Source organism: Pyrus communis, chromosome 15 (assembly GCF_041283825.1).
Source record: "Pyrus communis isolate YQ-2024b chromosome 15, ASM4128382v1, whole genome shotgun sequence".
Classification (NCBI taxonomy): Eukaryota; Viridiplantae; Streptophyta; class Magnoliopsida; order Rosales; family Rosaceae; genus Pyrus; species Pyrus communis.
In genome coordinates, this window is record NC_142579.1 from 34,682,392 (window position 1) to 34,695,711 (window position 13,320).

General features: G+C 37.3%; 2 protein-coding genes across 2 annotated transcripts; both read left to right on the forward strand.

Annotated features, from left to right (window-relative positions):
* Nucleotides 1-1,959: 1,959 nt before the first annotated feature.
* On the forward strand, nucleotides 1,960-10,082 carry USP (UDP-sugar pyrophosphorylase). The gene is made up of 17 exons (XM_068448579.2): nucleotides 1,960-2,446; nucleotides 2,558-2,662; nucleotides 3,063-3,179; nucleotides 3,405-3,545; nucleotides 4,219-4,318; nucleotides 4,700-4,827; nucleotides 4,904-4,975; nucleotides 5,093-5,157; nucleotides 5,584-5,644; nucleotides 5,747-5,864; nucleotides 6,436-6,560; nucleotides 6,920-6,996; nucleotides 7,807-7,912; nucleotides 8,148-8,207; nucleotides 8,394-8,474; nucleotides 9,020-9,259; nucleotides 9,753-10,082. The coding sequence occupies exons 1-17, from the start codon at nucleotides 2,342-2,344 to the stop codon at nucleotides 9,885-9,887; spliced, it is 1,836 nt and encodes a 611-aa protein (XP_068304680.2). The 5' UTR covers nucleotides 1,960-2,341; the 3' UTR covers nucleotides 9,888-10,082.
* Nucleotides 10,083-10,091: 9 nt separating this feature from the next.
* On the forward strand, nucleotides 10,092-12,312 carry LOC137728484 (putative calcium-binding protein CML44). The gene has a single exon (XM_088685659.1). The coding sequence runs from the start codon at nucleotides 11,695-11,697 to the stop codon at nucleotides 12,205-12,207; it is 513 nt and encodes a 170-aa protein (XP_088541785.1). The 5' UTR covers nucleotides 10,092-11,694; the 3' UTR covers nucleotides 12,208-12,312.
* Nucleotides 12,313-13,320: the final 1,008 nt, after the last annotated feature.

Here is a 13,320-nt window from a genome sequence, read left to right on the forward strand (position 1 = left end):
AAAAAAAAGATGGGCAATAATGTAATTTTACAGGTCTAAATTTTACTTTTTTTATTGAAACCTTACTTACATATGATGTTAAAATATCTCTTATATTTAAAATAAAAAATAAATAAAAAGACCAACCAAAAACAAAAACCTTCCACTTCCCCCACGTTCTCTCTCTCTCTCTCTCGCGCTCCCTCCCTCCCTCCCCTTCTCATTTTCTAAAAAATTATGTTCATACACACAAAATGTGTAGGCAAATGCTAGTTGATGATTAAACTATTTTTTTTCCAGCACTAAAATTTTAACCTCATTGTCACTCTTTGCTCTTAGCCTCACTCGCACTTTCAAAGTTTCTATATGCACCAATGTTGTCATGCACTCTTAGGCTTAAGCCTCAAGTAATGATGGGGCAACACCAACCAAAAAAATCAAACGAGTTGAGTCCAAACTGGACAGAACCAATCGAACCGAAAAGGTATGATATCAAAGCATATATTTAACTCGATTTAGAGGAGAATTGTGTTAATAAAGAAATGTAAGATGAGAATAGAATCATGGGGACAAGTATAGATGTGACATCCCACATCTCCCAAGGGAGTGATCCTTAAATGTATATTCTCATCTCTACCTAGCACGAGGCCTTTTGGGAGCTCACTGGCTTCGGGTTCTGTAGAAACTCCGAAGTTAAGCGAGAAAGGGGCTAGAGCAATCCCATGATGGGTGACCCATTGGAAAGTTGCTCGTGAGTTCCCAAAAACAAAATCGTGAGGGAATGGTAAGCCCAAAGCGGACAATATCATGCTACGGTGGTGGAGCGGGCCCAGGAAGTGACCCGTCCCGGGCCGGGATGTGACAAATTGGTATCAGAGCCTAACCCTGGCCGTGGTGTGCCGACGAGGACGTCGGGCCCCTAAGGGGGGTGGATTGTGACATCCTACATCGCTCAGGGGAGTGATCCTTAAATGTATATTCCCATATCTACCTAGCACGAGGCCTTTTGGGAGTTCACTGTTCGGGTTCCGTAGAAACTCCGAAGTTAAGCGAGAAGGGGGCTAGAGCAATCCCATGATGGGTGACCCACTGGGAAGTTGCTCGTGAGTTCCCAAAAACAAAACCGTGAGGGAATGGTAAGTCCAAAGCGGACAATATCGTGCTACGGTGGTGGAGCGGGTCCGGGAAGTGACCCGCCCCGGGCGGGGATGTGACAAAAGAGGTACAAGTATATGATTGGAACAATTCTTTATCCTATGTGAGCATAGAATCATGGGGATTTATGTATATAGATATTTGTCACTTATCATCTTTTAGACAACTGGTGATTGAAAATCAATGAATTAGAGTGATATTATCCACACCTCTCTTTATCTTTCACACATTTCTCTTAATTATTGATTGTCGGAACGAATATAATTGAAGAAGACCAAACACATAAATTAACAGACAGTGTGTGAGAGATTAAAAAAAAAAAAATCGTGAATTACACCACCCATGAATTATTCTTTGTTGCAACTTTAAGCGGGAAACAATATAACGGTTGAAACAATGTAAAGGAGAGCTGAAAAGATTTTCATGAATTTTTTATTTTTGTTTTTATTTTAATGGAGAAGTGAAGAGATTCTTAGGTGATGATATGCTTTTAGAATATGCTTATTGGATGGATGGAGAATATTACCAACTGGCAAGTAATGGAGACAAAGATCAACCATCTTTAAAGTTGAGTTGAGAGCTGAACCTTCCACTTAACTTTAATAAATGGTGGTTGTTTCCATCTCCGAGGTTACCAACTTACCTAAGTCATTGTCAGCTTCAATGTTTGGTCTCTGGCCATAGGAAATTTTGGTACACACCCATTCAAATTATTTGCATTTGAATTAAAGTACATTACGTAATCTAAATGATGAGTACGTTAGCACATCTCTAATCGTGAAAAGTTAAATCGTTTGACGCTCCACAGTCGCAAACAGGCTAACGAAATAAAATAATTTAAGAGCAGTTTGGAAAGTAGACAATTTTATCAACTAACTATACTTTTGTACGACCCATCGAATTTTTTGCTTTCCAAAACAGACCATCGAATTTCGAACAAATCCGGCGGCCGAGACCGAGGGCGTGAAACGGACGCCCACGTCCACAAAACACACAGCCAGACACGCCACGCAAACACTGGGCCCGAAATTAACTAACGTTTTTCGCGACCCGCATCACCAATTTAACCGCCTAACTCATATCACACACTCCGTTTCTCTGTACGCAACCACCACCTTCCTGCCCTCCATATTCCTCCCACTGTTCATCACTCTCTCTCACTCTCCCTGCGGACTTTCGTCGAACACACAGCGACCTTCCACCAACAATGGCCTCCGCGCTCGATTCCGCAACCGAAAAGCTCGCCAGCCTCGACATCGGCGGTTCCGCGCCCAATCTGCAGAAGAACCTCCACCTTCTGAGCACCGAACAGGTGAGTACGCAATTGTGATTTCTGCGAACAATTTGATTGCTTTTTTATTTTTTATTTTTTATTTTTTTATTTCTGATGTGGGTTTGATCGGAACTGGTGGTGGAGTTGCAGATTGAGTTGGCGAAGATCCTGTTGGAGACGGGGCAGAGTCATTTGTTCGAGCATTGGGCGGAGCCTGGCGTCGACGACGAGGAAAAGAAAGCTTTTTTCGATCAGGTTTGGTGGTTTTTTTGTATCAATTTGCTAAAGATTTTTTCTTTTCTTTCCCGGATCTGAGATTGGATCCAAGTCACAGTTGGGTACTGTTTAATATCAGTTGGAGTGAGAGATATCGTAAGAGAAATTTAATAACATTGAAGGATTGTTTTCTGCATAATATTGTTATGATATTGGGTTCTTAGAGAAATATTTCTTCAGTAAATTTGAAAAAACACCGTGACAATTATAAGTTTTATGAAAAAAAAAACGCTTTAAGAGTTGACTTGGGGAAATTAAACTCGAGGCTCTTTGGTTTTTCATCCTTTTCTAAAGTAATGTTATGAAGGGTGGTCTATGTGGAAAGCCTTCTTTTTTCCCTGCCCTTTTATCTTTTTGTCTGACAGCAAATTCACTACAGGTGAGCCGGCTCAATTCAAGTTATCCGGGGGGTTTGGCATCATATATCAAAACTGCTAGAGAACTCCTAGCTGAATCGAAAGCTGGAAAGAATCCATTTGATGGTTTCACACCTTCGGTAAGTGTATATTGGTGAATGTGTCGAAAATATATGATAACATATTAACATGTACTATATTGGATAAAGTTTATAATTCTGGATAATTTGTATAAAACCATCCATCCATATGGCTTCAGTTGATGTCACTATACTATTAATTTTGTTTAGAGAATATTTGATGATTTAATGATTTTTCACCGATATAAAGCTTGAAACAGTGATACTTGAGAAATGACTTTTCAGGTTCCAACAGGTGAGTCCTTGAATTTTGGCGATGATAGCTTTATCAGTTTTGAGGAGTCAGGTGTTAAAGAAGCTCGAAGAGCTGCATTTGTTCTTGTTGCTGGTGGGCTTGGGGAACGCCTGGGATACAATGGAATTAAGGTTTATAATTTACTACCCTTCATGGTCACTTACTTTTCTATGAATTTCAAAATTTTCTAGTGCATATCATCTATCAAGATTCAAGACAACTTACCATAATTTTAAACCAATAATTGCTGACGGCTTTACCCGTCCTCTCCTTACTGTCTTCATTACCCCTCTCTGTAGCCTCAAGTATCTTCTCCTTGACTTGCATCTTTTAAATGCTGTATCTTCCTCCTGAACCAAATGTCTTCTTAGTCAAGCAGCCCCTCCTTTTTTACATGGTTAGATTAGCTATCTGAATCATATGCTTGTTGGTGCTCCTTTAAGCTTTTCATTGATGCCTATGCATTTTATTCTGTTCTTGAATGTTATATTTCTCATCTATCTTTGGCAATGGGATTCTCAAGGTTTGGTAAGTTAATCTTGGGGACATATTTCTCGACCAAATATTTCCATAACATTAGCCATTGTTGGTCTGTGGCTACACTAGAGCATTTTCTATGATTATATCAGGCATTTTATCTACTAAATTAGCATGCAATTATTCTTCCTTGGTGGATCCATGCAAGTGCCTTAATGTGAAAGCGTACCTTCTTGCTCATTTGAAAAAACTTCAAACTATTGATGTGTATGATAATGTAATCTCTATTGATTAAACTTGTTTACCCTATTGTTTTACATTGTGCAGGTGGCTCTTCCCAGAGAGACCACCACAGGAACATGCTTTTTACAGCATTATATTGAATCAATTCTGGCTCTTCAAGATGCTAGCTCTAAACTTGCATCAGGTTTGTTACTGGCTATGTATCACACGATTTGTGGTTAAAGTTTGTAGGATGCTAGTGCTACCTTAAAAGCTATGATGTCCTTTTTCCTTTTCTATGTTTTAGCATATTTTGAATATGAAATACAAGTTTTTCAAAATCCAATGTCCACCTAGAGTTTGTATGAGAGCAACATTCTCAGACTAGTGATACAGGGTTCTATAGTTGAACCTTCCCTCTTTGCGTTAAGGTTTAGGATATAGGGTTCAGAGTGGTTGGGCTTTTAATTAGGAAAGGCAGTTAGTTATCTTTAGATCCTTGTCTAAGAATTCACTGTGAAGGCGATTATTGTGTTAAGTTTTTCGTCTTCTCAATCATGGCTAATATCTCTTCCAAAATTTGTAGGTGAAAGGCAAACACGAATTCCTTTTGTTATAATGACATCAGATGATACACATTCTCGTACACTAGAGCTTTTGGAGTCAAATTCATATTTTGGAATGGAACCTAGTCAAGTCAAGCTTTTAAAGCAGGTACATAACGGTCATTACTGCTTTGCTGAAGAAAGTTCATTGAAGATGGTGTATGAATTTCTCTAGAATGTTGCAGGAAAAAGTTGCATGCTTAGATGATAATGATGCCAGGCTTGCAGTTGACCCACGTAACAAGTACAGGATTCAGGTAACAATTACTTATATTTTTAATTAATTACTATATATTGGGTGAATAAAGATCTAAGAACTTTGTAATTGCTTATTCTGTGATGTCTGGTTTCTCCTTCCTTTCTCTTTTTGGTAGACCAAGCCTCATGGGCATGGTGATGTGCATTCGCTACTCTACTCAAGTGGCCTTCTAAAAGTTTGGTACGTCATGTCTCTTGAATATTTACCTAATTTATGGAATCTGTTTGTGTGTGTATAACTTCCTCTCTATGGTTTTACTTAATGTAAATGCTGATTGGTCCACTGGATTCATAAGGTCATGACATATATGGTAATTGATCTTCTATGTGTGCTCAAAGAATGGCTGGGGAGTGGTTGAGCCTCTTGCAAACATTCTGTTCGTTAGTACTTTTAAGCGCTAAATATTCCCTGACTGATGATTACCTGATGAGATAAAGATTAAAGATAATGCTACTTTACTTCTAAAATATTCGTTTCTTTTTCAAACTTTAGTTTGGCTGAAGTTGCTTGTTAGAAACTTGAAAGGTTCTGCATGTATGACCTTTCTATATATGCCTTGACAATCTTCACTTTCATGATATATGATTGTATTTTATCATTTTACAGGCATGATGCTGGTTTGAGATGGGTTTTGTTCTTCCAAGATACAAATGGACTTCTATTCAATGTTAGTTGCTTTACGGGTTTCGTCTACATTTTCTACTAATTTGAGGGGTTGTTGTCAGATGTGCAGTCAGAAGCCTATCTCCTTATGCCTCTTGTTTTGTAGGCAATCCCAGCGGCCTTGGGTGTCAGTGCTACCAGAGAATACCATGTTAATTCCCTAACCGTTCCGCGCAAAGCAAAAGAAGCGATTGGAGGAATTACCCGACTTACTCATGCTGATGGTATGTAACACGGTTCCTTGTCCCTATAAATGCTATAAGATATATCATTATAACCTCTTTTTAGGTTTGGAATTGCTTTACTCCTGTGATGGCAGTCATTCTCTGAAAGATTTTTCAAGTGACTTTGACTGTATTCTGAGTCAATCTATTCCAATTCACTTTTAATTTACTCCCTACTTATGGATTTAAGCCAGTGGTTTATGAACTTGTTTCCATATTTAAGATGAATGAACTATTGTTGCTGCTTTTCTTCTGTGGGATTCCTTTTTCTTTTGGATACACAAACTTCTTAGTTTTGTTATACCTAAATAGAAAATCAGTACTTGGTTCACCTGTTGCTTCTTATGATAGAGACATTACCATATCCAAACAGTAGAAATTAAGGTTTTTGTCACTTGTCTTTCACATCACATGTCAGGTAGCAGGAATTTGTCGGATGTGGATATGTCAGTATGGCATTCTAGATATCTTTAATCTACACTGTTATGTTTTCTGAAACTTTAGTCTCACAGTCCTTTGTTTCTTTATAAACCATGACGCATAATGTCTTCAACTGCAAAACTTGCTTCAGGGAGGTCGATGGTGATCAATGTGGAGTACAACCAGCTTGATCCTCTGCTTAGAGCAACTGGATATCCTGATGGTGATGTCAATAATGAGACCGGCTATTCTCCATTCCCGGGGAATATCAACCAGGTAATCTTCTGGCACAGATTTTCATTCATCCCCTTGACCCTTTCCAAAAATATATATGCTTTCTAGCCACCAGTAGTTTTATCAAGTTCATGATTTTAGCTTAGAGAGAGGTATCATAATTCAATCCTCAACTGGTAAAAAGGGAAGTGGGAAAAAGATACTATGAACAATAAATTAATAAAGGATAGAAAATTCCATATACTTTAATATGATAAATTGTTGTCATTATCAACTAATGTTTTTAATGGATGTGTCCTTGAGTTCAACATATTTTTTTATATCACAACAATTGCAGTAAGACTGATACTGACCAAATTTGTCTTACAAATGAAACTTCTGTGCTTATTTATTCATTGCAGTTAATTTTGGAACTTGGTTCGTACATTGAGGAGCTCACAAAAACAGGTGGTGCCATAAAGGAGTTTGTTAATCCAAAGTAAATCTTCCCTTGATTAGACTTCTAATTTTTTTGTTGCTGGAGCTGTATTGTGGTTTGTTATTTTGGTGCATAAATCTTGTTTTCAAGAGATTATAAGTTTCTCATAACTTTCGAGAACTTTTCTCTTAGTTCTTTCAGTCATTAGGGCATGGTAGTCTAAAATATTAGCCTGGGTGGCTCTGCTGAGCATGTAGTGTAGCTATACTTCACCTTGAAAATTGATTGCCTGGCTTAGTCGAATAAGTCAGAGCTTAGAAGTTTGATATGTGTGGGAAACTGTTATCCACTTGTGCGAAAAGGACTGTTTGGTCTTTAATTACTTGGCCTATAGAATGTCTAGTTATTAGGATCTTGCTCATCTCCATTTCTGTATCAGTGGAGAAGGCGGATGATAATCTGGATAATAAATTTTGCACAGGGTAGTGTGTGGCCTGCCCCTAATTCAAGGGGAACCCACACCTTGGACAGCCTGGATTAAGTAACAAATCTCCATTTTCCATGCAAGAAGAGAGGATATTTATCCTTGGTAATAAAGTAATACATTTTATGTGCACATTTAGTAGGAGATCCTTTTGATTGTGGATTATAGGGCTGTATAAGAAGTTAGACTCAGCATTATAATTCCATCACTTTGGAACTTTTGCTCCAGAATCCAGAACTAAATACCTTTTCCATCTACGTCTTGAGATATATGATATACTTTTCATTTCTCTTACTCTAAAAGTACTTGCTAGATTGCTAGTACAAGAGAATGGTGAGAATTGTTTTCCACTAATATCGTATCCGGTATTTCCCTTGTTGCTGTAGATATAAAGATGCTAGCAAGACTTCATTTAAGTCCTCAACTCGCTTAGAGTGTATGATGCAAGACTATCCAAAAACTTTGCCTCCATCTGCTAGGGTGGGATTCACGGTAATTATCCTTTTGGCCTGAGATTATGCCTTCAAGCCTTTTTATATGCATGGTCATTTTTTCCCTAGTGCAAGATGGGTCCTTTATTTTATTAAGACGAATAGCTTCAGCCCTCTCTCTCGCTTGAAAAAGGGAATAGCTTCTCCCCGTGGCATTGTAACAAATTTTCAATTTTTTTTTAAGTATTGCTGTTAGAGTCAAATAACAAGCTGTCATGTCACTGCTTACTGCTTAGGTAATGGAACCATGGCTTGCTTATGCACCTGTGAAGAACAACCCTGAGGATGCTGCTAAGGTACGTATAATTAGTGCCCTTTAAGTTATTTCTAGTGTTTCATTTATGTCATATGACAAAATCAGCCAAATTTAATAAAAAAATTTGAAGTATGGTGCTATATCTTCCTTTTATCAGAGCAGGTTGTGGTCTTTGGGGTTGCTGGTTTGATTTTCTTACTAATTTTATGCTGGAATTTAACTGAAGGTACCAAAGGGAAATCCATATCATAGTGCAACTTCTGGAGAGATGCTCGTTTATCGTGCAAACAGCCTAATTCTCAGAAAGGTAATTGTATTAAGATGGTATTTTAATTCAACACCGTGATGCTAAACTTTCTTTTATTGTTTTACCACACCCACATGTTTCTGAATATTATTATGCCTGACATTGCCTGGAATAGTCGGAGGATGGTGCATTAATTTTTTAAAAGAATCAATTTGATCTTCTTCCCCAGGGATCCGAGGGCCCAATATGCTATTTAGAATTTAGTTATGGCCATATTATCATCCACGGTGTATGATTATAATCACCTTAGAAGATAAAACATTTATCAAATCAGAAGTTAGGCATTTAACCTGTCCTTCACAACAACCCAACAACAGAGGACCGTCCCCAATTGAACCATGAGATAAATTCTCAAATCACCAATTCGTCTGAAACTTTTGTTATTTTTTCTTTTTTATTCAGTCGCTACAAGATGACCTGGGGAAAGTTTAGGGATGTTTTGTGATTTCTGAAAACCCGGTCTGGAGATGCTGATCTGCCCTTATCTCTATCCCTCTCCCTCTGTCACGGTTTGAATTTTTGTGTTTTACTTTTATGCTTCCCAGGCCGGAATCCAAGTAGCTGATCCAGAACAACAGGTGATCAACGGCCAAGAAGTAGAAGTGTGGCCTCGTATCACATGGAAGCCAAAATGGGCTATCACTTTTACAGACATAAAAAGCAAAGTCAGTGGAAGCTGCTCAATTTCTCAGAGGTCTACATTGGTTATCAAAGGCCGGAATGTCTTTATCAATTCTCTCTCCTTGGATGGGGCTCTTGTTATTGACCCAGTTGATAACGCAGAGGTATGTCGAAAATGGATAATTTTTGATATGAGAGTTGCAAATTGGCAAACTTTAGTTATTTTCAGAATATATATTACTTGCAAGTTCTAACTATAGATAAATCATGAACACGTCCAGTGCATCTAATCCGAACATGCCAAAAATATCATTACCGTTAGCAAATATCCTAGTCCGTGCTAGTTTCCCAAACTTCCCATATCATAAGATTTACTCTCTGCAAATTTTATTGTTTTCTGCAACTCAAGTTTGTGATGGTCTAAAGCACAACTCTCACTATGGACCCCTATTCACATCCTCGGACTTTCCTTCGATTCTTAGTCATCTCGCGGATTTTCACTTTTTGGCATCAGTACGTATAGGTGGATTAACATTTTCAACATAATACGGGAATTTTAATTAACAGAGAAGGAAGTTGTTTTAGTACGTTGAAGGTTGCATACTTTAAGGGCGGGTGATTCTGTATTATGTTACAACAGTTTTGCCCTTTCAACAGGTAAAAGTGGAGGGCTCGGTCGTAAACAAGGGTTGGGTCCTCGAACACGTCGATTACAAAGATCCGTCGGTACCGGAGGAACTGCGAACAAGGGGCTTCAGAATCAACAAGATTGAAGAGCTGGAGAAGAAGTGAAGAAACGTCTTCTAAACTGAATTCGTTGGGTCTTTCAGGTGAAAGCTTTGGTACGGATTTTCTAAGTTTTTAGATTATCTTTTGTTTTGTTTTTTTTTTTCGTTTGCTTCTCTCTTTATGTTATTCGTGTTAGGGCCACAAATAATGTATTTTCTTTTAATTTGGTTCAAATTATTATTTGATTTTCTTTTTAAATGTGGTTTTTGGCAAGACCTGAATTAGGTTTTTGTGTTTGTTACGTGATTCCCAATTTTAAATTCCGTACCTACCCCCTCGTGCCGTTCTAGAATTTGTTTTCTCTCCTCTTTTATTCTCATTGTTATTAAAAATGGAAATGGAAAATTGATGGTCACCCAACTTTTTAGGGAAAAATATATTTGAGTCTAAAGTCGCACCGCCCTGTTGTGTTATTGATTCAGATTTTATAATTGTGTGGGTAGTATGGTTTATATGTCATAAATTTAGAATATAATAACAATAAATAAATGTATGTAGTATAATATGATGATTGATAATATCATGTAACAATGTGATAACCGCATTGATAACGAACGGTGGATTTTGGGAGTTTCTAGAATGCTCACCAATTGGTGGCATTTAGTCCTCTGTTTTCTAAACAAATATTTCTTTGGACGGTTATGGATTGTAGCTCAATTATCATGCCTCGTTAGGTTTTTCTGCCAACCCTATATATTGGTGTTGTCTGTAAAATTCGTCCTTTTTCTGCATTTTATACAAATACAAGCAATATTAAGAAAGAGGAAATTGCTCTTAAATCTTTGAGTTTACAACGATTGTTTTTAATTACTTAAATCATAAGTCGGTTTACTTAAATCACCTCTAACTACCACAAAAACCATGTGTCTCCTCTTCATCAAGTCTCATTTTTCAGAAAAATCTCCTTAATATTTTCAAAAAATAAAAGAACAAATTCTGACCGGAAAAAAAAAAATCTTGAAAATAATATATTGTGAAGCAACCTGATACACGAGTATAACACAAACATTAAACAATACAAAAGGTCACTATTTGCATACCAAAAACAAAATGAATAAGGTCCCTACAACCCTACCCATGATTTGGGACATGTTCCTTGACTTGTAGGTTTGACTCTAATGGTATGTTGAAAAATGAATTAATGGTTGATTTGAGAATTGATTTTCATGGACCACGAGTTTAATACCTAATTATTATCTATTCATCATGTGATTTAACCTGAATTCTATGTCCCAATGTTTTGTTTTATAAAAAAGATGGTAGATATGAGTTTCACCCATTTCTTTGTAAGAAAAATGTGGATAGGATCCCAATTGGTTCAAATAATCAAATGTGTATATACACGAGTAATCACGCATAAACTTCATTTGATTGAGGATGTCTCGAGTTCACTTCTCATTGAACTTGATGTCAAACAAGTGACCTTTTGTGCATTTGATGCCATTAAGTAACTTGCATTATCTTAACCTAAATGCACCAACATCCTCTTGAAGCCCAATTTTGAAGATTAAATAAAAGAACTCATACATAATACAATTCCACTTGTTGGAATAGTTGACAAGCTACAGGTAATGGAATATGCTTACCATATATATAAGCATGTTGCTTTCATGAGGAAACTTCGTGCCAAGTTGCTCTACAAACACAAGCCGTACAAGTGAAGGACAACCGATAGAACTTCCAATATTCCAACCTATATATATATAATGACTTGAAACATAGGCATTACCAAGAGGTTCTCATATTTCATAACATTCAGTTCAATACTCGTATTGTATTTATTTAGTCCTTTTGCTTGACAACAATCTACATGATGTGTCCTCTAAGCACCAACGACTTGCACCGTATTTTCGAAAATCTCGACAAGAATGGAGACGGGCAAGTGAGTCTCGAGGAGCTCAATTGGCTCATCGAGAGAATCGGCGTGCAATTCAGCTTGCACGAGCTCGAGTCCCTCGTGGGAAAACCGAGCCTTGACATCAACGAGTTCGTGTTCTTCTACAAGTCCATATCCATGCAGCAAGGTGACGCCAGTGGCGATAATGAAGGTGGTGACATTCGTGAGGATGTCGGTGTTGATGGTCAGGAAGATGAAGATGAAGATGAGAAGGACCTTGCGAAGGCATTTGGTGTGTTTGACTTGAACGGCGATGGCTTCATTTCCAGCGAGGAGCTTGAGAGCGTGCTGAGGAGATTGGGGGTTTTGGAGGAGAATAGCAGCCGGGACTGTAGAACTATGATTCGCGTGTTCGACACCAACTTGGACGGCCTGCTCGACTTTCAGGAATTCAAAACCATGATGTTCCAAAATACTATTTCTTAATTAATTCCCATGTTCCCATTTACAACTTTTTTGAAATTTAAAGTGCAAGTATTTGCAGCCCCTGCCCAGCAATTCTTTATAATGACAAATGGTTGTTTTTTTCTTTTTTTCAAGCGATATTACTACTTTATTGCAAGTTAAATTTTGAGAAGTGAAAGAGTTTGAATTTGAAACAAAATAGGTTGAAGATGAGTTTTGCTAAACTCTCTCAAGCAAGGTATAGGTTAATAGGTCAGCATCATCCTTCTTCCTCTACCAATTGGTGCTAGTATACATTGGTTGTTGGATGGGATCCATCAGCTTGTGATTTCAATCATCTAAACAATATAATCTACATTTATCAAAATAATATGCAATATAATCTGCACGTCACCCCTAAGTTCTCATATATATGGTACCTAGCAAGGCTCCTAGTATCAGAGTAATTGCATGGACATATTAAAATAAGGAAAACTAATGAAAATGACTTCAAAATTTTGAGTTTTAACAAAAAATCATCATATAACTTTATTTAATGATAAAGACAAGAGAAAGAAAACAAAAAAACAAAAAAAACCTAACTAAAGGCGCATGCAAAGAGCACCCAATCAATTCTTTCAATTGCATAACCATTTGACATACTCCAAGCATATTTTATTCCTCTAAAATTAAAATTTCAAATTGTAGTGGGTTCTGTTTGATTTAGAACCACATTTGGGGCGGTATGGTTGAGAAGGAGTCGGTCAAGTGTGGGTTGGGATGATTGGGGGTAGGGGTGGGGCAACATCATTGACAACATCTCATCACACATTTTTTAGCCATGCATGACTTTAATGGCGTGGAAGTTAATCTCTATCATGTTTTTTTTTTTTTTTTTTTTTTTTTAAATATTTTTATTGCATTCTGGTGAAAGAACTTGAAAATTTGGGAAAAGCATCTACTGTTAGATTTCATAAACAATGTAGTATCGTTAAGTTTCATATACAGTGTGGAAAGTTTCATAAACAGTGTCGTACTGTTAAGTATCATAAATAGTATAGTACCATTAAGTTTCATAAATAGTGTATGTAGTAAGTTTCATAAACAGTTTGTGTGAGGGGCGAGCAAGTCCGCGAGTAAAATTTTTTTTTTTTT

Excerpts from the sequence above, each read along its gene's own strand:
- USP (XM_068448579.2), top strand. The coding sequence starts at position 2,342 with ATGGCCTCCGCGCTCGATTCCGCAACCGAAAAGCTCGCCAGCCTCGAC. Across the intron at positions 3,180-3,404 it reads TTGATGGTTTCACACCTTCG|GTTCCAACAGGTGAGTCCTT; the intron begins GTAAGTGTATAT and ends ATGACTTTTCAG. Across the intron at positions 7,913-8,147 it reads CTGCTAGGGTGGGATTCACG|GTAATGGAACCATGGCTTGC; the intron begins GTAATTATCCTT and ends CTTACTGCTTAG.
- LOC137728484 (XM_088685659.1), top strand. The coding sequence starts at position 11,695 with ATGATGTGTCCTCTAAGCACCAACGACTTGCACCGTATTTTCGAAAAT.